The sequence below is a fragment of the Channa argus genome, chromosome 16, assembly GCF_033026475.1.
Source record: "Channa argus isolate prfri chromosome 16, Channa argus male v1.0, whole genome shotgun sequence".
In the NCBI taxonomy this organism is placed as follows: domain Eukaryota; kingdom Metazoa; phylum Chordata; class Actinopteri; order Anabantiformes; family Channidae; genus Channa; species Channa argus.
The window spans coordinates 21,180,239-21,208,176 of NC_090212.1; the positions used below are offsets into that span (position 1 = coordinate 21,180,239).

The following is a 27,938-nucleotide window of genomic DNA, read 5'->3' on the forward strand; positions in this document are numbered from 1 at the left end:
CACACACCTCTGTTCATACTGTCTGCAGTGCAAAGGATCAAATGTTAATGACATCCGGTCTGACTCAGCCCATCAGTTCAGTTGGACTGGACTCAAAGGCTGAAGGCTGAGGCACCGGTGTGTGTGTGTGTGTGTGTGTGTGTGTGTGTGTGTGTGTGTGTGTGTGTCTTTGCATTAGGAGAAAATACTGCAGTTGGTTTTAGTCTGTTTGCATCGGAAACATGATGTAGTAAAAACAGGAGGAGGCAGAAGATTCAGTGTTTAATCAGACTGCAACAAGACATGAGGATTGAAATCAGCCTTTTCTCACTTTGTTTGATTTTTGACTGTTTAGTTATTGTATAAGTAGAAATTAAAATAAATGTAGAGTAAATGTGTAAAAGTGATTTTTTAGCAGTTGGCACCAACCCGTCATGGACGGTGTGAACCACTGTCACACTAATAATCCTCTATTACTCAGGATAAGACATTAATATTAGACTATTATGAGACAGGGTGTGTTGTTGTGCAGATGTCTGCTGTAGAAGTAGAAATTCTCTCTCAGATATTTGCTAACTAAACCAAATTAGTTGCAGTCTCCTTCTTCACATTTATTCGAATATTTATCTTGAAGATACAGTTTGCTAATTTGAACAGTCCTGCTCGGTTCCTAGGTCTTAGATGTTGTGCTTTTTCTATTCCTGAGAACCATAACATCTCAAACAGTGACGGCTTTGTAACTGGGTTCATTACAATGTTTAATGCAAAAACAGATAACACATTTCTATATTAAAAAATACCCAAAAATAGGTGCTGGTTTTTATTCGAGGCAACAGCCTATGTTGAGTTCTGTTGACCATGTGCACTGGCCAAACAAACAGGGACTTTTCCATTATTCAATTCAAGCCAATCAATTGCATTAATGATATTCATCTATGTGAAGACACAGATCATGTTAATGATTTCTCACAATAACTTTCAAATGTGATTTAGAAAAGAATAGCAACAAAAAAATTAGATGCAGCTCATTGGTAAGTGGCGTTATGGTGAGCTAATTTTAGAACAGGCCCTCGGGCTACTCATGTGGTCCTTGCGGGCGACCTGGTGCCCACGGGCACCATGTTGGTGACCCCTGCTTTACACAATAAAGTCACTACTATAAAGATGACAGAATTTATCTTCTGTTGATCTTGGCGTTGGCCCACATCATTGTTTTATGAATATTGCTTTGGATTGAACTTGTGTTGCTTTGATAACTTCAATTGTGGTCTTTATTAAGTAAGATAAGATAAATTAAGTAAAATAAAAATTTTTTTTTTTTTTCAAAAACTCTCAATTTCTGTTTGGTTTATACATCTATAGAGGATTGTTGTTCTCCTTGTATTAGGATTTGGTTATTTTTTGGTTTGTTTTTTAATCAGTTTAATTTGCCTGAGTGGCTCAGCTTAAGATGGTTAATTTTAATATGAGAGGTTATCGTGAGTGTATCATCCAGGACCCTGTAATTACAGAATAGGTACCTGTAAATTCTGTTTCCTGCAAATGCAAGATTGTTTATTTAGTACCACATATGTACCATGTACCATAAAAATAAAGTATAATTAGTTCCCAGGTTGTCACGCACTTATTCCCCAAACTTTTTATCTAGTTATCAGGTGCCTACAATTATGTATTTACTGTATTACATACTACGTAAACCATTAGTACAAACCCTGTAACTACAGTTTACCTACAGGGTAAGATTCACACCAACCATAAAGTGAAATGATCAAAAAAGAAGAGATGGGAGGAGTTGTTCGTGTCTGAATGTGGCAATGATTGTGTGTGTTGGTACTGTCAGTGTGAACTTTGACCCCTGCAGGATTCGGCAGCGGTCACGTTAGCGAACCTGCTCAGGCTGTAAATCCAATGGCTTCAAAGTTCACACGCATACACTGCACATCACATGAAGCACAGGTCTTTTAGGGCAACATTAGAGACAGTGCAGCAACATCAGATCACACTCCGTGTCTGTCCGATCAGTTTAACGCGGCTTTGGATTCTCACTCCGCCCGAGATTGTAGAGCTGAAAAACAGAGAACAGCCAGCAGGACGAGACCTGAAGGTGAGAAGAGCAATTCTCCTCGAAGTTCAGTTGTTAAAAGTACAGTCAGTAGTTTCTCTTTTGTTTCCTCTCGTCTTCTTTCTACGTGTGTGTAGAGCAGCAGTTAGAGATCTGTGTGTATTCAGGTTCTTTTCTGTTGGTGATTCTGCAGGATTTGTCATCTTAACCTATGTTAGTGCTGTGTGTCTTAGCTGCATATCCTGCCAAGAGGTGTAAAGAAATGCACAACTGACAGCAAGTTCAGTTTTATCCAGAACCACAGGAGCCACATCAACTTAGAGGCAGTGTAGGTGGGTGGCTACTGTGGGACCCAGTGATGAGGCAACAGTCAATGCATCTTCATAAGAAAACTCTTCCAGCTTTGGGCAGATTTTACTGTGTGTAGAAAACCTTTAACACATGTGTGTCAGCATTTGGTGCTACTCCAAGAAATCAAAGATCAAACATTTATAGGCCACACGCACACACACACACACACACACACACACACACACACACACGCACAGGTGATGACACTGTGGATTGCATAGATTATAAAAGCTGAGGAATTTTAACAGCAGTGTTGTATTTGAAGTCAAAGTTTTCCCATCAGCAGAAATAAAAAATGCACAAAAATGGGGCCTCTCACACCCAAATGTTGAAGTTCAAACCTGGAAGTACATCTGCTTGGGCACTGGCTGCCTTACACTTCTGAGGCTTAGATGGTACCCTCACTTTTATTGTGAAAATACAGCTACCCAGCAGTACATTAGCTACTTCACACTGTAATTACTAGATTCAGAACATGTGATCATCAAAACAGTTTATATGATTGTGAAAATCAGCTCGATTATTAAAGCTGCAACATTTACATGAGGAACATGTTGATGATTAATAATTATATTCCAACAATAAAATACTTTCACTTTTGATTCTTCAAGTATTTTTGAACTTTGACACTTTGAATGCAGGACTTGTAACAGTGCATCTGCATTGTATGATTTGCACATTCTCAAAAAAAAAAGTACTTCATCCAATGTGTTTGTGTCTGACTCACATGTGAGTAGAAATTAACCTCATCATCCATTTTCACTGTTGTGTATTTAAAACATCACATTCTCTGTATCTTTGTGTACCTGCCACATTAAAGCCCAGCTTCGTCCATTTTTGGAAGGTGTGAAACACTCGGTGTGTTTTCAGCCGCTCAGGATGGATGGGGAGGAGGACGGGGCCGGCCGGGTCAGGGAGCTGCAGGAGCAGAGGATGGCTGTCCAGAAGAAAACCTTCACCAAGTGGATGAACAGCGTCTTCTCCAAGAACGGGGTGAGACTGAAGGACATGAAACAGAAATGATTCAGTTCATTAGGACTGAAGCTGTTCTTCATATTCTGCTACTTGTGAGAATCCTGCCCTGAAAAATAATTACTTTATATATGTGTGTGCATTTATTTATGCAGTAACATTACAGCTGGTGGAGCTTATTTTAATTACTATATGTACTTCACTTACTGTGTCTTCACCTGTCAGATAATGCAGTAAAATACATTTAAAACTGAAATACCCAAGTAAAGTACAAATACCTTAAAATCCTATCTAGGCACAGTTCTTGAGCGTGTTTCAAACATGTATTTATCGAAAGGGGAAAAAAATATTTGCTTTATAAAATAAGACTATTAAGGGAAATGCTAATATTAGAGTGACTGTAACAAAATGATTTTTGCGCCGAAAAAAAATATTTGATTAATATTAACATTTTGACTACATTTCAGTTCTAATGTGAGCTGAAGATCTATGTCCTATGAAACTGCACAGAACTAGAAAAAAAAAGTTACCTAAAAATGGAAAACTGTTCTGTTTTCATAATTTCAAACTCTTTTTGGAAAAGGACAGCGGATTTACAGCAACAGACAATGTCTCTTTTAGGGAAGACCTCGCATATTTCAGCAAGACAATGCTAAACCACATTATAGCAGGAGAAGAGTCCCGGTGTTGAAGTGGCCTGTCTGCAGTCCAGACTTCTCACAAATAGAAGACATTTGGCACATCATAAAAACAATCTGGTATCAGACAAGAATGACACAACATTCCTCTGCTAAAGTCCAGCAACTTTGTTGAGATGTGTTGCTGCAAACAGATTTAAAATGAGCTCACAATTTCCATGAAATGGTAAAAATGTGTCTGTTTCAACACCTGATATCGTTGTTGTGAATAAAATGTGGGTTGATGAGATTTGCAAATCATTGCATTCTCTGTTTTTGTCATTTTGTTGTTTTACGTCTTACACATCGTCCTAACTTCTTTGGAAATTGGGTTGTAGATGAACGTCTATATTGGGTTGGTTTAACTCAGAAATCCTAATTTAGACAATCAGCAACCTATTGTGTAGAATATAATTCAATTCAATTCAATTCAACTTTATTTATATAGCGCCAATTCACAACAAAATCATCTCAAGGCACTTTACAGAATAAAGTCAATATTATTAGATGTATAGAGAGAACCCAACAATTCCCCCTGGAACAAGTCCTAGTCAACAGTGGAGAGGAAAAACTCCCTTTAACAGAAGAAATCTCCAGCAGAACCAGGCTCAGGGTGGACGGTCATCTGCCTTGACTGGTTGGGTTGAGTGGAAAGTGAAGAGAGAAAAGAACAGAGCAACAAAAAGCAACAACAAAACATCGGGCAGGTTGGAAGGACCAGTAGCTTCACGCTGGAAGACACACAGCTTCAAAGCCGGGGGACACAGAAAGGGACAGAGAGAGGGGGACAGAGAAGGACAAAGACAACTACGGGAGAGAACACACAGAGTTAATGTCATACAGTGGTGACAATTGTGAAGTGAGAGGAGAGGAGAGAGGGACAGGAGCAGGGGGGTCCCCCAGCAGTCTAAGCTTATAGCAGCATAACTATAACTAAGTATAAACTTTATGAAAGAGGAAGATTTTGAGCCTAGACTTAAAAGTAGAGAGGGTGTCTGCTTCCTGAATCTGAGCTGGGAGCTGGTTCCACAGGAGAGGAGCTTGATAGCTTAAGGCTCTGCCTCCCATTTTACATTTGGAAATTCTGGGAACCACAAGTAGGCCTGCATTCTGAGATCCTATTAGATAACATAGATGTTATGTTACACACAGCACTTAACTCCTGAGATGGTTGAGATGAGCCAGTTTTAGGGCTGTAAACAGGTTTTTTCTCATTACTGTAACTGAACATCTTTGTTGTTAAACCTTTATACGGATCAACTGGTTGTTTGGCCTCCTGCAGGAGAACTTGGAGCTGACTGACGTCTACCAGGAGCTGAAAACTGGAGTCATTCTGATTCGTTTGCTAGAGTTCATCTCCAGAGAGAAGCTGCCTCCACCCAGCCGACGCAAACTGAGAGTCCACTGTCTGGAGAACAACAGCATCGCTATTAACTTCCTCAAAACTAAGGTAACTCACCTGTCCAATCTTTCAGAAAAGTGTTTTCTTTCCTCGGTCCAGCTCTGTATTGAACCAAATCACTGTCTTCTCCATCAGATTCGGGTGGATCTGATTGGTCCAGAGAATGTGGTGGATGGAGACCGGACGCTGATCCTGGGTTTGCTGTGGATCATCATCCTCAGGTTCCAGATTGGACCCATCAACCTGGACGAGGTTGCGAATTTAACCCACAACCATTAGCTTGGCAGGAATCAGGCTTAGTTTCTGTAATTTACATGAACAAATGTAAAAGTTTGGTTTTAAAATTGTCCTTTAGGGATTTTAATTTAAGCAAAAACCTGAAAAGTCATGACAGATAACAACATTTTCCTTTTGTCTTGTGTCCTCTTCTCTCCTTATCTCATCTCATCTATCCTGTTTTTTCTTCATTCTGCCCCCCACCTGTTTCTTTTGTTTCCATATTTTAATGCCTCTTCTTATCTGTAATTCCTTTGTATTGCCCCCCCCCCCTTTCCCCTTTAGACGGATTCTGGAGGGAGCGTGGCTCATCGCTCAGCGAAGGAAGCTTTGCTCATCTGGTGTCAGAGAAAAACATCCGGCTATGACGGCGTCAATGTGCAAGATTTCTCCTCCAGCTGGAGGGACGGACTTGCCTTCAACGCCCTCATCCATACCCACAGGTAACACACACACAAACACACACACACACACACACCTGTGATGTGTCCGTCATCCATCTCCTCAACCCTCTCTCGTTCCATCCCAGGCCTGACCTATTCGACTACCGCCGCCTTCACGGTGATGACCCCCGTTATAACCTGGAGCACGCCTTCTCCCTGGCAGAGCGGGAGTTCGGCATCATGCAGCTGCTGGAGGTAGACGACATAGTGGTCCCTCATCCAGACGAGAAATCCATCATGACCTATGTGTCCCTGTACTACCACTACTTCTCCAAGATGAAGCAAGGACAGACCATCCAGAAGAGACTCGCTAAGGTCTGAACAAAAGACAGCACCTGCACCTCTAACTATTGGTAGCGTTTAACAAACTGAGAGAGTTCATCTGAAATCAAAAAGGCAACAAGTGTTTTTATCATTACAGAAGGTTTCAAGCAAAAATCAAGGACACAAACTCAGCACACAAACAACAGCAATATAATTCTTCACTGAAGAATCATATACATGTTCTATGATGTGCTGTAACTCCAAAAGTAGGAGTAAGAAAATTACCCTGAGTTACTGATAAAAGCTTTAATGAAAGTTGTAAATGTTTTAACTTTATGCTGTTAATAACATGAACGTACACTAAAGTCTAGATTTGTTCCATATGTGCCCCGTAAATAAGGTTTCTGCTGAAATCTAAAATGTTAAGGCATTGAAATGTTCGATATTGTAGGTGCTAGATTTATCTAATTTTTACATGTCAGCTGGTTAATACAAATTATAGATCATGTATTTTTTGAATTATATTTTGGTTTACGTATAAAGTAATTAAATGTAGTGAGATAAAAGTGCTCTGTTCCTCTCTGAACTGTGCAGTATACGTAGCATGAAATAGAAATACTCAAGTAAGTAATAAGAAAGTACCTGAAAATAAACTAGAAATCGACCTATTTTAAGACAGTGAGGACAAAACAGCTACATCAACACTTTTATCCTCATCCAAAAAAGCTCCATCAAAAAAAGTGCATGCATTTATTTAGACACAGCAGGATCATAAAACTCCAAACCGGAGAGAGCAAAGAAACTGTGTGGCTCCACTCTCCTCTCTTGGTGTGAGACTATCAAAATAAAGGTACAGTGTTACTAGGCAGCAACAGTCACACGTACTCCCAGAAATTACAGTATGAATGAGAATCTGTTCTCTTAAAGCCCACACACACTCTAAGTGCAAGAAACCCACAAAATGTATTTGTTACCTAACTGTATGTCAGCAGGTACAAATTCACAGAGCCTCTTAAATCAGTGAACTTTGTAGATTTCTGTTGTCTTATATATGAATGTAAATTATTTCATGCTGACAACTTAAACATCCATGAACTGCAGTTGGGCCCCTAGACACTCAGATGTAGATGGTGGTTTGTCCAAAATGTGGCCTTTCTCACCCTCTGCAGGCTGTTGTTGGCACTGCAGCAACACAATATATTTCTATTCCTCTCTGTAGGTGCAGAGATTCAGGGGGAAATCGAAACATTTGGAATTAAAATTCAGGCAGCTTAAGGGCAAAATGCAAAAATGAGAGGCAGCAGTGAAACACCAGCACATTCAAACCGAAGATCCTCCTCTCTGACCAGGATTGCTGTTCACCTGTCAGTGTACACCTGCACTGTGACGCCCTCTAATCCACTGTACTCTGCCTCCTGTCTGTCAGCCAGTGTGGATTACTGCTGGATTAAAGTCAGGACGGACAGAGCTAGAACACACGGAACTGATCCACTGAGTTCTTATCACGGTCCAAGAGAAAGTAGCAGCCTAAAGGAGACTCTCAGTACTAAGAGTACTACTTTAGTACTACTTTAGTACTACTTTAGTAGGAAAAGTTAATTTCCAAAGGTTTTTGCATCACTTAACCACATAGAAATAGCAAATGTGTTAAGTTGGGTTTTTTACTTAAAGGAGTAAAGGATCAAACATTTTTTTCAAATGACCAACTGATTAAACCTTCAGCTGTCACTGGTGTCCACGCTGTCTCAGGGCCAACACACAGAGACACACACAGACAGACAATTGCAGACAGCTGTGGCCAATTTCTAGTCACCATCTAACCTAACATGCATGTTTGTGGACTCTGGGCATGTAAATATGTACTGGGGACCTTCCGACTGTGAGGCAGCAGTGTCAACCGCTCAGCCACATGCTGCCCACTATTTACAATGACATGTAATATTAGACACGTGACAGAAGTATCAGTTATAGAGATGTTTGGTTTGTGAGTGGGTATCATGCAGTCTGTTGTTCACCTCTTTATCTTGTGTAGGTCAGTGTGGGTGGTGCTGCAGACGCTAAGCTAATTAGATCAGATCTCACACACACACACACACAGAATCCCAGCTTGAGACAGCAACATTTAGTCAGAGCTGCTGATGGCACAGCTACACACCTTTAGCTGCACCATAGAACTATGAGAAGAGATGAGACAGGATGAAGGGTCGGACGTGGACTTCATCTCAGAGTTTGGACTGTACGGTCGAGGATTTTAGGGCTGCGCTTGTAGCTCTTTTAGTTGATGAGCATTGTCTCGGTGTGTGACCTCTGGTTGGTTGGTAAAGCCTGGACAGTTCTGTACTGCATGTGTTCTAAAAGCTGCAGCTGCTGAGGTAGAAACGTGTTTTCACTGAGCAAAGATACTGCAAGAGCTTTTAATTTCATCTTGTTCTGTGAACTGTAGAATTCCAAAAATAATATTACACATTGGCTATATATTGTGTATATGCTGTGATGGATTATATCTGATGTATCCGCCCATGCCACTTGGAATGTACTCTAGTAAATTGAAGGTTGTTTACAGAGTAGCACAAGTAACTATTTACCCAACGCAGAAGACAGTTTTTCAGTAAGCTCATATAGTTTATTCACTAGTCTGTAACATTGCACCACTCAGCAGGATTTGCCATTTCTCTTTATATACAGGCGAAGCAAGTATGTCCTCATACGGCCACTTATCTGGGGTGACATAAGGATTTCACATTAGGAAGGAAAGAAGTGTTTTCGGGTTTGGTTTTGAGACTTGAGAATGGAGCTAAAGTGGACCGGCCAGGTGTGCTCCAGGTGAGATCAGGGCTTTCAGAAATGCTGTCGACTACATATACTGTGTGCATCAGGTGGACACGTTTGTCAAAGGGCTTTCGTAGGCAGACAGAGGTCTCAGAAACAACTAGCCATGTTTGAATTGGAGAAAACAGGTAAAGCATCTTCAGCACTGTATGTTCCAAAGGATTTGTAGGTACAGAAGTTTTCGCAAACACCTCATAGCTTAAAGTTGGCACCACTAGGTGTAAGGAGGGATCAAAGTAGCTTGAGACATCTCCATCAGATTTACAGTATCGTATACCGAGTGTGCAGGTCCACTCCAGGCGCTGGGAGCACAGGACGCTCCAGGCTTAGATGGGTGCACCAGGGGTGTTTTTGGTGTGACCCTGGTTTTCCTCATTATATAACTTAAAGGGGACCTGCATTACATGCATACACAAACATTAATGATGATTTTGGTTGTTGTCCACTGTGAGTGCCAGGTGGCCATACACAAGGTGTGTGGGAGCATCTCTTGTTGCTTGTGGGGTTTATCTGGGTAATTTGTCACAGCCTCGTATGTACAGAGTTCCCACTATGTCAGTAGGAGGAAGTCTCAGTGGTCAGTGGGTAAAGAGGGAGTACAGGAGAGAATCGGCCACAAGATCCCATCACAAGGTTTGTTCCATGTCTATCTTTAGTTTACTGGGCCCGTTCTGAATAGAAGTATTAAAAGGTTTGGAGAAAACTATTTTAGTGTGGTTTAAACTTGTGCTGCTGACAAACCAGGCAAAAGTCTGAATTCTAAGTCTTTACTATTCTACGTGTTTATAGCCCTTCCCCTCAGTTTTTGCCCTTGGTAAAGTGTGTTGTTTACAATATCAAAATATCTGAACTCAAACTGTGAAATTTGAACATAACTAAGATGTTTGGTTAAAAAAAAAACACTAGTGAGGACGCTGGTGCAGTATTGACACTGCAGAATAACACAGAAATGTCCCCCCTGCATCTCCTCAGATTGTTGGGCTGCTGATGGAACTGGATAACATGAAAGTGCTGTATGAGAGAATGGTGTCAGATCTGCTTCACTGGATCAAAACCAAGGTAACAGAAACACCAGTTTTACCATAGGTTCATTCATAGATGTGAAGAAAACACGATGTGGAAATATGTAAAGATCATTGTCTGACCGACTGAAGGTGGTGCAGCTGAATGACAGAAGATTCCCAAACTGTCTGCGGGAGATGCAGACGCTGATGACGGCTTTCAAGACCTATAGAACTGTGGAGAAACCTCTCAAATACCAGGTGAGTCAAATTTAATTATTTGTTCCACTTTTTTTAAAGCTTAATATGAAAACTAATTAAAACTAAAATGAATGTTAATGAGAAGTTTCTGACAATTTGTTTGTTGATGACTTGAGGTCTAAGTTTCTAAGTGTTTTGTGCTTTTTATTGATTATGAGTAATCAGTCATGATGCCAGTGTCTCTTCATTCATTTCTTTAGGAGCGTGGGGCAATTGAAGCTCATCTGTTCAGTCTGAAGACTCAGCTGGCAGCCAACAACCAGTGGGCTTATAATCCCCCAGAGGGTATGTAACACTGTTGTCTATCAGTTGTGGATTATTTTGTGAGTTTGGCAAATGTAACGTCTTCAACTTTAAACATCACAACATTCTTAAAAGCATTAATGCACATACACATACTGCAAATCAAGAGCCACAAAGATTAAAGTGTAACATTCAAAACACTGCTGATTCACGCACAAGTGTGAACATTATCCATATCCGAACATGCTTGTTTGTGTGTGAAGGAAAAACTCTGAGTGACATAGAGAGAAGTTGGGTTTTACTGGAGAGAGCTGAACACGAGAGAGAACGAGCACTGCAGGAGGCCCTGCAGCGCCTGGAAACCCTGGAGCAGCTCGCCCAGAAGTTTGGGAGGAAGGTAACTGCACTGCTTATACACAATGCAGCATATTTGATTAAGTTATCTCGCCAACATTCAAAGGGTTTGTTGAAGATTGACCAACACACACAATAGGTCCACAGAGCTTAGTGCAGATCTGAGAAAGTGGATGGTAGATTTACACAAGTCAGGAAGGTCTGTTGGAGCCATTTCTAAACTACTCCAGATTCCAAGATCATCAGTTCAAATATCAGGTATTGGAAGGTGGGGCCATTTTCCAAGATTTGGAAGAAGACCCAAATTTTCTCTCTTAGATGTTAGAAGATTAGCATAAATTGTCAGGAACCAACAATCCAGGAACCATTATGTAACAGGTCTTCCATGAACTAGAAGCTGCTGGAACACCAGTGGCCAGATATGTGTCATTTACACTGAAAGGCAGTTGTGGAAGTTTTATGGTCAGATGAGATGAAGATTGAGGTCTTTGGCCACAAAGTATGCTTGGACAAGTAAAGGTGAGGCAACAGTAGTTGTAGCACCGTGCTCCGTGTCACTTTTGCTGCCGGTGCATTTCACAGCGTGGATGGAATAATGAAGGATGGGAACCTCAGAATTCTTCAGCAAATCCTCAAACCATCAGCTAGATCAGGGGTTTTCAATTAGTGGGTAAAAATGAGTGTTCCAACAGGACACTGACCCCAAAAACCCATTAATGTTGGTTGTGAAATTGATAAATCTGGCCAACATTAAGCTTCAGGTGCATTGTAAAGGGAATGTGGCCAAAACTTTAGAACCACCTCTTCTTATAATGAACTCCTGTACAAGTCCGCTACCCACTTTGACCTCGGTAATAAAAAAAGAGAGAAATACAGTTTCAATCTAAAAACGAAGCAATTATAACATTGTAAAGGTAGAATTCAACAAAGAGCCACTGCGTTGGATTGCATTAGATTGTACGGGAGCGAATGCGGCGCAGAAGGTAGATTGTGAGTGTGAATGAGAAGCAGTGTGAAAGCTATTTGAGTACCAATAGGCAGAAAATCGCTATATAAGTGCATTTACATGTGGTCATAATGTTATGCCCGATGGATGTGATAAGCAGAATTCAGTCAGTCATTTGGTGTTTTAGGCAGTCCTGAGGGAGGGATATCTGGATGACACACTCCGTCTGATCCGGAGACAAGACTTCAGAGGTCTGTCCACCCTGGAGGAAGCTCAGGCAGCCGGCCGCCGTCTGGAGGCCCTCTCCACTGATGTTCTGGCCGGGGAGCCTCGTTTCACTGCCCTCAGCGATATGGCCAAAACCATCGAAAAAGGAAACTACCACAGCAAGGAGCAGGTCATCAGGAGGTAAAGAAAATGGACCACAAATTATGTCATATTGGTTCAAGGAGCTGGAGGATTAAAGATGTTGGATTGAATCACCCAGCAGTATAGCAGAGGAAACCTGAAGTGAAACATAAAGGTTTTTAAGGTGGACAGTAGATGAGGTAAGTCAATTAGCCTGATAGGAACAATAGAGTGAGGTGTCATCGGCATAGCAGCAGCTCTCTGAGGTAATCAGGGACTGGTGTTTACATGGATCAGCAAAATAATCAGATTTCTCCTCCACCTCAGATTCACAGAACCTCGCAGTTTTTAACTGTGTAGTGACAGAAAATGCTGCTTTCTGACTTTTCGCTGTCTGACAACGCTCTGGAAAATGTGAATAAAAACTGAATGCAATAATTTTCAAATCTCATCAAAGCTCGTTTTTATTCATAATCGAACATAAACAATATATCAGATGTAGAAACTGAGACATTTTACGATTTCAGGGAAAATTTTAGCTCATTTTGAATTTGATGGCAGCTACACATCTCAACAAAGTTGGAACAGGGTGATGTTGACCACTGTGTAGCATCACTTCTTCTTTTAACAACTGCCTGTAGATATGTTGTTTATGTTCTATTGTGAATAAAATATGGGTTGATGAGATTTGCAAATCATTGCATTTTGATTTTCATTTACGTTTTACACCATTCCCCAACTTTTTGGGAATTGGGGTTGTACAAATGAGGTGGTCTCCCTCCATTAATGTTTAGTTGGTGCTGTGTCAACCCCTTTTTTAGGAGGAAGGGCCTGTCCCCTCTTGGACAGTGACATACTTAGACATGAGTGCGATAGCTTCGGATGATGTCATGTGGAAGTTTTTTCCAATGTGAGACACTTGGTCGTGCTACGTAGAGAACTGTAGATATGTATAACCCAATAACCCCAAGTTATGAAAATGGTACGTTTTGTGTTTTCCTGACATAAATGTGTAATTGTCTTTTTAAGAGAGGAAAACATTAGTCGTCAATGGATGGACCTACTGCAGCAACTCAAAGACCAAAGGGGGCTGCTGAGAAACACAGTGGAAACTCTCAGTTTCCTCAGAGACATTGACCTCATCTCCCAGGAACTGAAAGAATTGCAGGTGAGTTTACACCTTTTTAGAATTTATTAAGCCAACCAGGTTAGTCATGAAGGACATTAGGTTAGTTGCTTCGAAAAAAACAGTATTTCTGTTTATATACAAAATAAAAGCCTTTGTCAAAGACAGAATCAATAAACAGGAAATAATGAGTTGATTAAATAAGCATTAAAAAAACAAACTGGTGCTTCTTTGTACTGTTTTTTAACCTCAGAAAGCCACGATGACTATTAAAGATATTTTGAAAATATGTCGACTATTGACGTCTGTTGGTGTAATGTTAAGATCTTACAAATGATGTACCACAGATAAAACTTTCTCTCAGTGTTACGCTCTTCTCTTTCAGTGTCCCCAATCTTTTAACCTTTTCCCCTCTTTGTTTCTAGTCCCAGGCCAGTTCCTCTGAACTGGGGAAGCAGTTGGCAGAGATGGAGTCTCTTCTTCAGAAGCAGGATCTCCTAGAAGCTCAAATCTCAGCTCATGGTGAAACCATCACTGCCATCAGCAGCACAGCCATGAAGGTATAAGACTGATTAGTGTCTGTGCCTGTGTTGGCGAACTGTTTAATAATTTTGTAGGAGGTGGTGATGATATCTCTCTCTGACTCTCAGGGAAAAGCGAGAGATGGCCAACAGATTCAGAGCAGAGTGAGAGCTCTTGACACTCAGTACAAATCTCTGGTTTCCCTCAGCAGCAACAGGTTTCGCTCTTTTCTCACCTTCACTTTGGGGTCTTTCATTTTTTAACTTCCAGTTTTTCGTGTCTTCATTTTCTCCTTCGGCTTCTCATTCCCGTTTCGTCCTCCTCTCTCAGGAGGAAACAGTTAGAGGCTCAGCTGAGGTTGTTTGAGTTCTTCTATGACTGTGAGGAGGCGGAGGCCTGGCTTTATGAAAGCTGGTTGAGGGTGCAGACTGCCGGACTCGGACGGGACCTCAATCACATCCAGCTGGCCCAACACAAACACAAGGTGAACAACACAAAAGCCCTGGTTCAAACACTTTGTCAGGAAAATGAACAAAGTAAATAAACCGTATGAACTGTTTCAGGGCCTATATTTTCTAGTATGGATGAATGATGAGTGTGAGAAAAAACACCATAGATGTAAAGAGAAGTACGTATTGACAAAAAGTTTGTGGTGAGCATTTCAGTGAATTACAATATAATTATAAATGTAGGTTCTGGAGGCAGAGCTTCAGGCCAAGGAGTCTCTGTACCAGGCTATTCAGGATCGTGGTCAGGACCTGCTGTCCAAACGGAATCAGGTCAACCAAGGAGCTATCCAGAAATGGATCAGGACATTAAAGAAGCAGTGGAGCCACCTGAACATTGAGGTAACGGGGCGTCGCAACAGGCTGCAGGCTGCTGCCACCATCAAACAGGTGAATACACAGCTGCCATCAAACCCCATAAACTACCACAATTCAGTTGTTCAGACCGACTGGATTATGGGGACGTTTCCCCAGATCTTTTTAGCTTAACACAGACGAACCAACTACATTTGTTTTGTGCAGTATTTTGCAGATGCAGCAGAGGGGAAATCCTGGCTGAATGACAGGAAACCGCTGTTGACTAGCGAGGACTATGGAAAGGACGAGTCGAGCACAGCGGCTCTGCTTCAGCGCCATCTGCGGTTGGAAAAAGAGTTTGCAGCCTACGCCTCTGAGATAAAGAGGCTGTCGGAGCAGGCGAGGAGTGCAGCACAGCTGACAGCTCTCACTGTGAGTAGACGTCTGTGTGACTGCGATGGTCTGGGTATTAGGTGTTAGGTTAGTCCAGTTTAACCTGCAGGACTTTGTGAAGGATGCTGTAATGTGTGTTGCTGCCATAGACGGAAAAAACTTAAGGACAAGTGATTCAACCAACGTTATTAATCCCACAGGGAAATTGCTTTGCTCCCTGGTCCAAAGACAAAACTAAAGAACCACACCGTCACAAAAGCAAAAACTTCCATCAGTAAGATCAAAGAAATTCAGTATAAGTAAATAACGGTTCCAATAACCAGGGGTGTTGTGCAGTGAAGTGATTGAATGAACAGGGAGGATGGGCGACATAAGTAATGATGGTGGTCGAAAGTTGGATTTGAGGATAAATGATGACGCAATCAACAGTTAATCATCATTTTAAGGTGTGTCACCCAACATAGTTTAAAAAACAATCAACCTTAAATTTGTCACCGTCTCCAAAACCTGAAGCAGTTTCATTTTCGGATTCAGTTCACGATTTAAGTTGTTTTAACTGCTTTCCAGCCAAGGAACATATCTAACCATAACTAGCAGCAATGTTGTTGTGGTCATAGTTTGAACAGGTAACCAGAGAAGACAAGACATTTGCTTCATCCTCGTGTCAAATTGCACTCGTGTCAAGTTTGCTTTTCTAAAAACTTTGCTCCACCTGTGTAGGCGGAGCCCCAGGAGACTAAAATGATTGAATACAGCGACTCCTCTGGAGAAGAGGAGGACTCGGCAGGCGGGGCACCCAGCCCCAAGGGTGGAAGAGGCTCTATGAGCTCCCCCGCTCAGAGTCAAGAGACCAAAGCCAAGGTCCGCTTCAGATACAGCAGAGGTACTGCAGGTCAACTTTGTGACGGTCTAAAACAGCAGAGCATGATGGGAATTGACCATCATACATAAACCGATGCTTTTGATATTGTTAAAATGTTGTTAAAAAATCAGAAGTTGATATTTTCAGACTCAGTCCTTTAGGGATTAGTTCTCACAGTTAAGCATTAAAAAAATTCCCTCTTAATACTATACAATACTTCAGTACATTGTATTTTTTCTAACATTCTAACAAGTATTTAAACAAATTATTAATTGAAGATTTTGTGAGATTACCAGTTTGATAACTTCGTTTATTATCCATTCTTATTTTGCCTTTTGCAAAACCTGTAGAAAAGGTAATTATAGGCCTAAAATCTTTATTCAATCCCTTTTCAGGTCAGTTTCCTTGGGATCGTAACGAAATTGTCACTATTGTTGGTGCTGAGCCAGATGGAGACCGAGTCCTGGCTAGAGACAGCAAAGGAAAACAGCAACTCATCCCCAAAACCTACCTGTCCCTGCTGCCACCCACAGTACAATCTATAATTATATTTCAATCTAATAAATCATTAACATGTAAATCAGTGTATTCTGCATTTTGGGTCATTTGCCGTACTCACAACTAATAAGCATCAAAACTTGATCTTACTAGGTTCAGACTTTACCCCCCACCACACCCACCTCCACCAGTGATGTACCAGAAAGTCCCGGCAGGAAGACAAGTCGTCCAAGGCGCAACCGCTCGACGCGTCGCAGCACGTCTGAGATCCAAACTACACAGCTGCCTGACCCAGAGTACCAGAGAGACACTGTGGAGGGCACGCAGGCCAGACTGGACCAAGACTACAACTCCCTGTATAACCTGGTCAAGGTGAGAGAGGCAGCAGGGGAAATGCAGTCTGATGTTTTAGAGCTACACGCAGGTTCCATTTAAAACTGAAAGATTCGATTTCTTGTCTTCACAGTCGAAGACGAGAAGTCTGGAGGAAACGCTGCGTCTGCATCGCTTCTACAACAGCTGCCAGGAGTTTGAGTCATGGATGGAGGACAAAGAGAACGTCCTGAACACCTTCAGCACTGATGCCGACAACCTGGGAGTGGTGCAGGCCAAATATGAGGTTAGAACTTCGCCCAAGACCAACACACATAAAAAACATGACTTTAATAATTATTTCGTCATGTTGGGATATTTTCTTCCACTCTCTTACCTTTCTGCATAACCGTAAGTGAACTAAATTATTTGTGTGGGTTGTTATTAATATTTACTAATATATATGCTGAAACTGTCTTAGAACTTCTTGACTGAGTTGGCAAGTGGACAGGGACAGCTGGACAACATAACCAAATTAGCGGACGAGCTAGTGAGTAGTCGGCACAGTAAACACAGTGAAATCCAGGCAAGGCTGAGGAGGGTTTCCAACAGGTACAGCACAACACCTGCAACATCTTAGTCCACTAAACTGCCAGCATCTAGCAGTCCCTGACCTGATACTGGTTTTGTCATGTCCTCAGGTGGAATCGGATCTTGAAGCTAAAGGACGAGAAAGGTCACGAGCTGCTGAGCACAGCAGATGTGCAGTCCTTCCTGCAGAGCTGCGAGGAGGCTAAAGTCCAGCTGCATGGTCAGCTGTCCAGGCTCGAGCCAGTGGACCTGGGCTGCAGCTCCTTTACCCTGCTGGCTGAGGAGAAGAACCAGAGTCAGGCCCTCAGAGAAATCCAGACCTTGGAGAGCAAGATCGCGTACCTGAAAAGTGTTGCTAAGATGTATGTGTCTGATTTTGTTTTTCTCAGCACTGGTTTAGGCCAAAAACATTAATAGACAAAGTTGAAATGTGTGAAGTTCCACTGACTGGTTTGACATATTTTACATTAAACAGCTTGGGGAATGGACTCTTGTATCAGAGCACAGAAGAGGACTTGACTATATCTTACAGTCTGTGATGATGTTATTTCCTGTGTTACAGGAAGCAGGACTGCAGCCCAGCAGAGAGTGCAGCCATAATGGACGAGGTCCGAGGTCTGGAGGCTCTGCTGAAACAGGTTTGAGTTTATTTTGTCTGATTGAGGAATGAGGAAGATGGATGCATAGAATTGGAAAGTGATATTGGACTGTGAATTGCATATCCTCAAATGTTGTATTAAGTCCTCTTAGTAGCCAGTCACAACAAGAGCCCCTTTCACTTTGGGACACTGGCTCACTGTTGAAGAGACATGTCATGGAAAGACACCCACACCCTTTTGCACAATTGGTCAACCTGCATTATAAAGACAAATGCAAATAGAACTTATCACACAAACACTAATGTAACCTTCATTTCAAAACCGAGTTACTTTAAGTTGTTTAACTCACTGACACAATTTATGTATGTTCTGAAAACAAATCATATCCGACCTCTTTGATACTTTTGTCTCTGTCCAGGTGAAGCGTCAGTCTGCAGACAGACAGCATCTCCTGGAGGAGGCCCGCAGGCTGCAGAGCTTCCAGCAACAGGCCAAGGAGCTGCAGCGCTGGGCGGGTTCGGTGCAGGAGAGCCTCCTGCAGGAAGAGGCTGCCGCTGACGTGGCCTCAGCTGTGGCACTGCTGGAGCAACACCAAGAACTCCGGCTGGAGGTGGAGGAGCAGAGGAACAGGTAAAGAGGAGGAGGAGGAGAAGGTGCCTAGAAATACATTATTGTATGTGTTTTACATTTGTAGTGTGTATGTATACAGTGAGATATATGTGGCATATATGCCATCAGGACTGCACCTAAATTCAAAAGACAAATTCCAGTTTGACAGTTAAGTCCTCGTGTTTAGGAACTAAGCAGATCTAAGTGCAAAAGGTGTCGTGTTGGAAAAGGCTGTAAAACCACTTAAGGCAAATCTATGATTTTTGATATATTCTATAAATGGAATTTGAATGGAGTAGAATTTGTTATTAAGCATGAACTTTTTCTTAGCCATGACAGCAACAATATAATTCCACAATTCTAATTGAAATAACCTCTAAAATCTGCCTTGGATTGTCCCCTTGTTTGTACTTCTTCAGGCTGAAGGAGTTGGAGAAGTTGGGGAAATCTCTCCAGCTGGGCTCCAATGGGAAAACAGGTGGCGTTGACATCCAACAGATCCTGGATAATCTCAATGCTGACTGGTCAAATCTGGACAGGTTATGGACCCGTAGAAAGCAGCGTTTGGAGCAGGAAGTAGAGCTCCAGAGGCTGAACCAGGAGGGAGACCGGATTGAGACGGCGCTGTCGGGACATGAAGCTCGACTGAGGGTCCAGGATGTTGGGGTGTGAATTCATCACTCTGATCTGTTTTTTTCTGCTGTGAAGGTCAAAACAGGTTTGAAACGCATTGATGATATTTTTTGGGTTTACTGATGCAGGACTCGGTGGACAGTGTGCACGGTCTGCTGGGTCGGCAGGAAGAGCTGGAAGGTCTCCTGAAGGCGTTGGACCAACGCGTTGGTCATTTCACTCAGTGCAGCCAGGAGCTGATCAACCAGCAACACTATGCGGCAAAACAGTAAGAGAACATTAATGTCAGTGTCCACACATGTTAGCACGTGACCTTTACTTCAGTATAGAGACAACAAGCCGAGAGTTTTGGCTTGATCCATTCGAGCAAAAGTTCAGTGCATGAACATCTGAAAAGATGGAGTAAAAGTAGAGAAAATACCTCAGCATCCAGTCGGCCTTGGTATTTGACTGCACTGAAATTGTACTACAGTACAACTATCAATTTATAAAGTATAAGAGAAATATGAACGTGTGATGTTTTTCAGAAAGTTGTTTTTACATTCTCTCAAATATCTAATTACACTAAATTTTGTCTTTGCTCTGTATTTCCACTATTTAATTTCCCTTTGATTGAGCAAAAACAAAACTGCAAATCCGAAAACTTTGGCACAATGTGTTAAACCTAAATAACACCACAATGCAATGATCTGCAAATCTCACGAACCCATATTTTATAGAACATAAACAACATATCAGATGTGGAAACTGAGACATTTCACCATTTCATGGAAAATATTAGCTCATTTTGAATTTGAGGACATCTCAAAGAAGCTGGAACAGGGTGATGTTTACCATTGTGTAGCATCTCCTCTTCTTTTGCTGGAGTCTTATGAGGGGAATGTTTTACACATCGTCCCAACTCTTTTGACAAATGTTCATTTCAGCATTAAGGAGCGGAGCAGAAGCCTCCAGAAGGCCAACGGGAAGCTGAAAGAGAGCAGCAAGCGGAGGAGGAATCTGCTGCTGGCTTCTAAGAAATACCAGGTATTATTATATTAGTTTTTATCTGTTTTGTATCTTCGATATATTGATGGACACATTCTACTTTATTACACAAGAGCATTTTTGGTTGAAGAAAAATCCCTTTCTTTGTTTCTTTGAATTGTGCTGCAGGAGTTTCAGAGGGATGCAGATGAGCTGCTGTTGTGGATGGAGGAAAAGTTTAAAGTGGCGGAGGACGAGTCGTACCGCGACCCCACCAACATCCTTCCAAAGCTGAAGAGACACGAGGCAGCTGAGAGGGAGATGCAGGCCAACCAGGTCTGGCTGGACAGACTGGTTCAGGTAAACTGCTGCTCTGCAGTACAGTCCAACAACTCAGGTCAGCTTACATACAGGTATGTGTTGCTTAAAGGCATCAGTTTGTTTATTCAGACGGGGCAGGAGATGCTTGCTGACGAGCACTACAACAGTCAGAGCATCAGCAGGAAGTCTACTCAGCTCAGCAGCCGGTGGAGGACACTGCAGGACAAAATGGCAGACAGAGGAGACAAATTAAGACAGGCAGGACAGCAGGAGCAGCTGATGGAGCTGCTGCAGGTAAGTCAATACATTAAAATGATTTAAAAAAACAAAAACTGACTGTCATCCTGTTGCCACTGCAACAGTTTCAGTATCAGCCTCATCAAAGTCTTTTTCCCTCCTCAGGATGCCAAGCTGAAGATTGAGGCCATTCAGTGGATGCTGAACAACGCAACCAAAGGTCACGACCTGCGCTCCAGTCGACAGCTGCTGAAGGTGAGCTCTCTGACTCTGGATCAGCCTGTCTGGTCCAGTCTGATTGCCCAGTCAATGTGGAACGTGTTGGTAACTGATCTGTTTGTGTGTGAAGGAGCACCAGCAGCTGGAGCAGGAAGCCAAGGAGCTGGCAGAGAAGATCAACTCTATCGTGAGCAGGGCCAAACACCTCGCTTCCAACCACTTTGACTCTCACAGGATCCTCCAGGAGACGGACACTTACCTCAGCCTGTGAGTCAGCTCTGTGACCTCTGCAGCACAGCTGGGTTCAGGAAGATTCTTAACCTGGGCCAGTTCGGCCTCCTTCCTGATGAAACAGCCATTGAATGTCATTTTACCTTTTTCTACCTGTATAACCGTTTTTCTTCTTTAGTTTCAAGCACTATTCAAGTACTTTTCTCTTATTTTTACTTGGCTTTAATTTTTTCCGCTTCTTTACTTCGATTTTTCATAGGTTTCTTAGTCGATCTGTCATCGTCTTTGGCTTCATGCTGCATGTTTTTGGTGTATTCTCAAATGATAGTGTTACATAACGGATACTATGCAAACAACAAACATAAAGTCTGTTAATCCATCAAGCTCAATCTAACTGCACTGATATCAAATTTAACCTTTCCACTATTCCATAGTGCCTGCAACCCCAAAACAGTGACAAAAATCATGTGAAAAACAAAATGTACATCAGAAACTGAACCAGATGATATGGACTTAATCCGGACCTTGTTCTGCAGGTTCAAGTCCCTCCAGAAACCTTTGGACCGGCGTCGGGCTGTGCTGGAGGCGTCTGTGCTGCTGTTTGGGTTTTATCACGATGTCGACCTGGAGCTGAGCTGGATCTCTGAACATGTTCCCACCTCTGGATCCACAGGATACGACAAGTCTCTAGCAGGAGCCATCAGCCTCATGCAGAAACACAAGGTACCAAGAGGATCACAGGTCAATGCTCAAAGACATCAACTGTCACATTAGTCAAAGTTTAGTTTTACTGAGGACACTGTGAGAAGTATCAATATAATTTTAACATCTAAAGGTGCATTTTCCAGGCATATCCCAACATCTATGAATCAAATTGAGAGTGAAACTTAGCTTATTTGTGTTTATCCAGGAGCTGCAGGCCGAAGTAAACGCCCATCAAAAACACCTGAACCACATCCTGCAGAAGGGACAGGACCTGGCCAGAACCAGCAGGTCAGACGGGGAGGAAGTGCTCCACAGGTGCCATTCCAATTTTGTTTTCCTTTAGCAGTGATAGAGGAAGTACTAAGATCTTAAGATGAAGTACTAATACTACAATTTAGTAATTAGCTGGTCCTACATCTTGTATTATCGATTCAAAGTGCAAGTTTTCCAGAAAAACAATTTTCCTCCCGTCCAAATTATCAGTGCTCCAGCAGCACTTTGCTCTTGTAGCCAGTCTGGAGCTGGAGACTGTTATAACTGCTTGGTGTACAGTTAATGTAGCTGGTTCAATGGTCCCTTCAAATATATGTGTTTTTTAAATAAATAAATGTGTTACCAGCAAAATAAGCTCACTGTATGGAATAAAAAAGGTCTCCAAATACCAAATGTTACTGAAGGATGATATTTCTTTGCATTCGACTGTGGTAACACGGTGACCTCATGGAAATTCCAGCACACAGCTGTACACATTTGCCTGCCTCTTAGCTAAAATGTTATTCATAAATAAAGCATATGTTTTTCATGTAACATAAAGTACATATAGCTAAAGGGCCTCATCAGTAGATTCACACTATTATAGTTGAGGAAATTTTAATATTTATTTATGGACAGTACATATTGTTAAAACAGTGTTTTAACAATATGTTGTCATGCTTTACTTGTTTATCCGGCAGCCACCTTTTATGGGTGTTGACAAAAGGGGGAATAGTAATTGCTAACAAATACATTATAGGCTCTTAAATACATAATTAAATTAAAACATTTATTAAAGGATAAAGTATTAGTATAAAAGACTTGAAACTGTGGACTTGAAGCTAAGTGTTACCCATTCTCCAAAATCCAACTTGTTTTTGCTAAATGTATTGTTACGAAACACTTGAAACACTTTTCTTTGGCAGGTGCACACATCTGAGTGCAGAGTGGGAGGAGCTCAAGGAGGCCTGCAAGAGAAGAGCAGCTCACCTGAGCAAAGCTATCACCAGAGAACAGGTACGAGAGGAACAGAGACTTCATTATTTAAAGTGCAGGTGGTGTAGTTGTATTAGTATTCAGCATGATGCATTTACACTAATAATTTGTGGTGGTGGATGAGGGGCAGCAAGACTGACTGAGAGAAGGAGAAAATCAAAGACTTCATGTAAGAGAAACAAAAATTGTAAATGTTTATTATATTTCACTGTATTTGTAGTATTACATACATTTTTAGGTAAATGTGCCATTGTCGAACTGAATGTGATCTCTTACCGTGATCCACCTCCAGCTGCTATTGGACTGCTCAGAGCTGGAGTCCAGGCTAACAGAAACGCTCAGTCTAGTGAACAGTGACGATTATGGCAAAGATCAACTGGCCACACAGAGACTCATCACCAAACACGAGGTACAAGATTCACTAAGATATTTTTCAATGAATATGACAATTTAATAAAATGTACATTTAAATTCATAAATAATATAAATTTCAATATTTTCCTCAATCATCTTCTCTTTAAACAAGCACATACAACAAAGTCTGCATTGCAGGAAATAGGCCAGTCATAACTGGTGATCTGGGATTTACACACTAATATAAAGTCTCTCTACATTTTATTTAAAGCAAGGTAACGTCACATTTTATGTAAGTTGTATGTTTTAACGTGTGATATAAGTTGATGCATCCCACCCCTAGTTTGCCAACACTAATTATTCTTTCTATAATTTGTTCAAACGAAGAATTGTGAAAAAATTCAATTATAATAAAATGATCTAAAAGTGGAGTGAAAAGACACATAAACACAGGTTGAAGTAAAACTTACTAGAAGTCAGAAAGTAAAGCAGTCCAGCTACTACTGAGCCTCCAGCTCCGTGCAGGACGACCTCTGAAACCCTAGTGAGGATCAAAACAGGGAGGAGAGTTGATTTAAGTGACTTTAAGTGTGAAAAACTGACAAACGTATCATGTCATATGTCACTACTGTCTTTTTGTCTTTTTTTTTTTAATCTACTTGTTCTTTTGAGGACATTTTGTCTGTTTGGAAATCCATAAAAACAAAGACAAATATCCATAATCAGTGCCATCATGGTTCTGCAGGTGCTGGAGGGACGGTTGGAGGTACTTGAGGGGGAGGTGGAGATGCTGGGAGACCAGGTGGAGCAGGCAGTACAGAACTGGAGTCTGGAGGAGCTCGGCCGGCCCTACAGTCGTCTTAGCAGCCTGAACCAGCAGCTGCAGCACCAGGCTGCTCTCAGGTGAATGCAGACCCAGTTTTCTCTCTCATGAATAGCAATTTGAATCATTACATTTAAAGTGGCTCAAGCATCTGTGCTTTTTCTTATTGGACATCTGTCTGTGCACCTGTGTGTCTTTAGAGCACAGAGGTTAAAAGAAGTCCTGCATCTCCACGACTTAGTGCGAGAGTCTTTAGAGTTTGAGGACTGGATGAACCAGCAGAGACAGACGGTGGAGTCTCAGGAGCTGGGCAACGACTTCCAACATGTTCAGGTTACATCTTTTTACAGCCACTATCACAGTTTTTAAAGGTGTTGTTTGATGAGTGCCAGAGATCAGACAGACACTGAGAGGATAAAGAAGCGGTAGGAGAAAGGTCCTCATCCAGACCTGAACTCAGGACTCTGTAATTATGTGGGATGTTCTCTAGCCATACGGCAATCCAGCCACTCCCACACTCCCACAGTGACTTTTAATCCTAGTGGTAGCATGTAAGGACTTTGATGGAATATTTAGTTGTTGATACGGAGGTAAGTTTCTGCATGTTGATTTTCCTAGAAGTGGTCCAGGGCTGCAACTAATTTCCAAAAGAAAAACAAAATACTGGGAAAACAGCACATGGATGTATGTGCTGTCAGATGCCATGTTTGTTATAATCCTCACTGAATTACATAGAAAAATTAGCAAAGAATTATGTTAAGGGTAATTTACAACACACACATATATAAGTGTTTGTGTGTGTGTGTAAAAACCACTGATTCCTTTAAACCACTGTTAAATAAATGATTTAACTTTTATAAAAAACAAGGAAAAAGCAGGATAACTGACACAAAACACATTTGTATTGAAATAACCAGTATGTTCTACATATATGAAACAGCTAATTGAATAGATTTGTAACATTATAAAACGGATATGTTAAACAGCGATTTCCCAGCTAAATCAGACCACTTTTCTACTTGTTATCCTCACGTAATGCACAGCTTTCTCATGCTCTTGTGATTTAGAATAACCAGACGGAGCATTTGCTCTATCGTGGTGAACATACAATGAAATGCTGATCACAGAAAAACTCTGATCTCTCAAGAAAATTACAACAGGGATAATAGAAATTAGAAATTGGGGCAACCGTCTGCAGCAGCAAGAAACTGTAAATGAGCTATAAGAAGGATGGTTGCGTGTATGTGTCTTGGTGCCCGTCTCGGTGTTTACCTGGGTGACTGCAGAGTAAAGACTTTCTGTTTGTCGCTGATGTTTCAGTTGCTTTGTGGGAAGTTTGAAGGTTTCCTGAAGCAGCTGGAGGTCGGAGAGGAGAGACTGCAAAGCTGCAACGACGTGGCGGCTCGGCTGATCCGCAGCAAACATCCACAGAGCTCTGCAGTTAGAGACAGGCTGCAGCAACTCAGGTACAAACACGGGAAAGTTAGTGAGTCAGTCTTCTTGTTTATTAGGCAGTAAGGCAGAGCCAAAGTGATGCAGATGGATGAAAAAGTGTCTCTGGCTTGTTGAAAGCTTTTTCTGATCATTTCCTAAAGGTTCATTGTTGCCAATGAAATGCAAAAATGACAAAAAAAGAACCATTTGGCATTTTAAAACATTTTAAAATGAGAAGTCAAAAGATTTGAACATCTTTAGATAAGAAAAACTGATTAAACAGGGAAAATGAGGGAAGATTAAACAATATATTTACCTTCACATATATGTATCTTCCCCCTTTCTTTCTGTTAATTCGGATATATTTTGCTGTCTGCAGTGCATGCTGGGAAGATTTAAAGAATGCAGCCAGAGAGCGTCAGGATCAGCTGCAGAGAGCCGAGGAATGTCACCGCTGCTACCAGGACCTGACCGACGCGCTGACTCTCATTAAGGTATCCATCCATCCATCCATCCATCCCATTCATTCGCCAATACAACGCCTTGTGTCTATCTCACGTTATGTCGTTGTAGGAGCGACAGAAGAGCATCCCTGATGACGTGGCAAAGGATTTACAAGGAGTGATTTCACAGTTGAGGAAACATGAGGCGCTGCTCCATGAGTTGGCCACTATAGAGCAACAGGTACAGACACACCGAGGTTATATACTGTGAAAACAGTCACATTTAATACTGTACAGCTGAACCTGATGAGGTACATCACTGTGCAGTTGTCAAGAATAAAACCATGTTTTCTTTTTGGAAATGCAGGAATTTAATCACATTGACTTCTCATTTCAAAAACCTCCGTGCAAAAAACAATTATATTTTTAAAATCAGATATACAGCTAAATTTTAATAGCTGAGATCCAGCACTTTTCTCAGACACGCACATACAGTAGTACCAGTGATCATCATAGCGGCTTCTCTGTTAAACCCTGTTTTTCTTTTTTTGTTTTTTTTCGGTAATTCAGTTGCAGGAGCATTTGGATGCTGCTGATTCAATCCTGCAACTCTGCACACCTCAGTTGAGACTCCGCCTACAGGAAGTTCAGCAGCAAGTGGTGGATAGGTGGGAGGAGCTCCGACTTCACACGGAGCAGAGGGAGCAGGAGCTAAAATTGGCAAGCCAGCGATACATGTTCCTTAACACGGTGAGGTCAGATCGACAGATGACCTTTTGCTAACAATCCAACAATGCTTCACGGTTCTCACCCATGTGTCTTTGTGCTCTCCAGGTGCAGGACTATTGCCTGTGGTGCAGTCAGGTGATTAGTTCGATGGCCGCTGAGGAGACTATCAGTGACGTGGCCACTGCAGTTCTTCAGCTGGCCCAGCACCAGCAGCTATTGGCTGAGATGGAAGCCCGACAGGGAACCTACCAACAGGCTCTGGACCTGGGAAAGGAGCTGCAGACCCAGGACAGGAGCAACAGGAAGGAGGTGAGGAGGACTAAGTGGGGAGAGATGGTCCAGGCTGGTGTCAGACCTGTATAACTCTTTACTCATGATATTTCCAGGTGTTGGAGAAGCTTGATACTCTGCAGGAAGAACGACACAAACTGGAGGAGCAGTGGAACAAGAAGCAAAGCTGGTTAGAAGCAGTTCATCTGGAGCAGATCTTCTACAAAGACGTTAACAGCATGGACAAAATGTCCAGCTCACAGGAGGTACACTCTTCTGTGTTACTCTCCACAAGAAAGTCTCATTCAGTGCCGGAACAGTGGTGAAACTTCTGCTATGTCTCCACACAGATCCTTTTACAGAACAGCACTCTGGGAAACACAGTGGATGAGACAGAGGGATTAATCAAGCATCAAGAAGCTTTTGATAAGCTGCTGATCTCACAAGAAGAAAAGGTCTAGTATGCTCCTCTCTTCTACTGGCTAAGGTGTAGGATATGTGTGGGTGTGGAGTGTACATTCAAAGTATAGTAAAACAGGCCAAAGAGACATCTTTTGTCTTGTCCAGAACTCAAACTAAATGAATTATTTGAGAACCTGGAA

General features: G+C 41.9%; 1 protein-coding gene across 5 annotated transcripts in view; it reads left to right on the plus strand.

Annotated features, from left to right (window-relative positions):
• The first annotated feature begins 1,884 nt into the window (after positions 1 to 1,884).
• The window catches only part of sptbn5 (spectrin, beta, non-erythrocytic 5), a 47,382-nt gene continuing 21,328 nt past the window's right edge, over positions 1,885 to 27,938 (plus strand). For 2 of the 5 annotated variants that reach the window (XR_010911108.1, XM_067480605.1), the window contains exons 1-45: positions 1,885 to 2,083; positions 3,218 to 3,385; positions 5,324 to 5,491; positions 5,579 to 5,695; positions 6,005 to 6,162; positions 6,249 to 6,477; positions 10,228 to 10,314; positions 10,410 to 10,517; positions 10,718 to 10,802; positions 11,024 to 11,157; positions 12,248 to 12,468; positions 13,438 to 13,576; positions 13,960 to 14,094; positions 14,185 to 14,273; positions 14,387 to 14,540; positions 14,749 to 14,952; positions 15,085 to 15,291; positions 15,973 to 16,135; positions 16,510 to 16,646; positions 16,766 to 16,984; positions 17,079 to 17,231; positions 17,406 to 17,536; positions 17,626 to 17,877; positions 18,078 to 18,153; positions 18,533 to 18,744; positions 19,143 to 19,389; positions 19,485 to 19,624; positions 20,283 to 20,382; positions 20,512 to 20,682; positions 20,773 to 20,937; positions 21,046 to 21,135; positions 21,230 to 21,366; positions 21,867 to 22,053; positions 22,241 to 22,350; positions 23,214 to 23,304; positions 23,576 to 23,692; positions 24,383 to 24,540; positions 24,661 to 24,793; positions 25,781 to 25,926; positions 26,274 to 26,388; positions 26,468 to 26,578; positions 26,908 to 27,087; positions 27,172 to 27,375; positions 27,453 to 27,602; positions 27,687 to 27,791. Coding sequence is in view for 4 of the 5 variants with exons in the window: in XM_067480605.1 (XP_067336706.1) it covers positions 1,925 to 2,083; positions 3,218 to 3,385; positions 5,324 to 5,491; positions 5,579 to 5,695; positions 6,005 to 6,162; positions 6,249 to 6,477; positions 10,228 to 10,314; positions 10,410 to 10,517; positions 10,718 to 10,802; positions 11,024 to 11,157; positions 12,248 to 12,468; positions 13,438 to 13,576; positions 13,960 to 14,094; positions 14,185 to 14,273; positions 14,387 to 14,540; positions 14,749 to 14,952; positions 15,085 to 15,291; positions 15,973 to 16,135; positions 16,510 to 16,646; positions 16,766 to 16,984; positions 17,079 to 17,231; positions 17,406 to 17,536; positions 17,626 to 17,877; positions 18,078 to 18,153; positions 18,533 to 18,744; positions 19,143 to 19,389; positions 19,485 to 19,624; positions 20,283 to 20,382; positions 20,512 to 20,682; positions 20,773 to 20,937; positions 21,046 to 21,135; positions 21,230 to 21,366; positions 21,867 to 22,053; positions 22,241 to 22,350; positions 23,214 to 23,304; positions 23,576 to 23,692; positions 24,383 to 24,540; positions 24,661 to 24,793; positions 25,781 to 25,926; positions 26,274 to 26,388; positions 26,468 to 26,578; positions 26,908 to 27,087; positions 27,172 to 27,375; positions 27,453 to 27,602; positions 27,687 to 27,791 (6,762 nt within the window). In the remaining variant the exon portion in view is untranslated. Of the gene's footprint in view, positions 2,084 to 3,212; positions 3,386 to 5,323; positions 5,492 to 5,578; positions 5,696 to 6,004; positions 6,163 to 6,248; positions 6,478 to 10,227; positions 10,315 to 10,409; positions 10,518 to 10,717; positions 10,803 to 11,023; positions 11,158 to 12,247; positions 12,469 to 13,437; positions 13,577 to 13,959; positions 14,095 to 14,184; positions 14,274 to 14,386; positions 14,541 to 14,748; positions 14,953 to 15,084; positions 15,292 to 15,972; positions 16,136 to 16,509; positions 16,647 to 16,765; positions 16,985 to 17,078; positions 17,232 to 17,405; positions 17,537 to 17,625; positions 17,878 to 18,077; positions 18,154 to 18,532; positions 18,745 to 19,142; positions 19,390 to 19,484; positions 19,625 to 20,282; positions 20,383 to 20,511; positions 20,683 to 20,772; positions 20,938 to 21,045; positions 21,136 to 21,229; positions 21,367 to 21,866; positions 22,054 to 22,240; positions 22,351 to 23,213; positions 23,305 to 23,575; positions 23,693 to 24,382; positions 24,541 to 24,660; positions 24,794 to 25,780; positions 25,927 to 26,273; positions 26,389 to 26,467; positions 26,579 to 26,907; positions 27,088 to 27,171; positions 27,376 to 27,452; positions 27,603 to 27,686; positions 27,792 to 27,938 lie in introns of all 5 variants that reach the window. The other 3 variants (XM_067480606.1, XM_067480607.1, XM_067480608.1) reach the window with 3 other exon arrangements.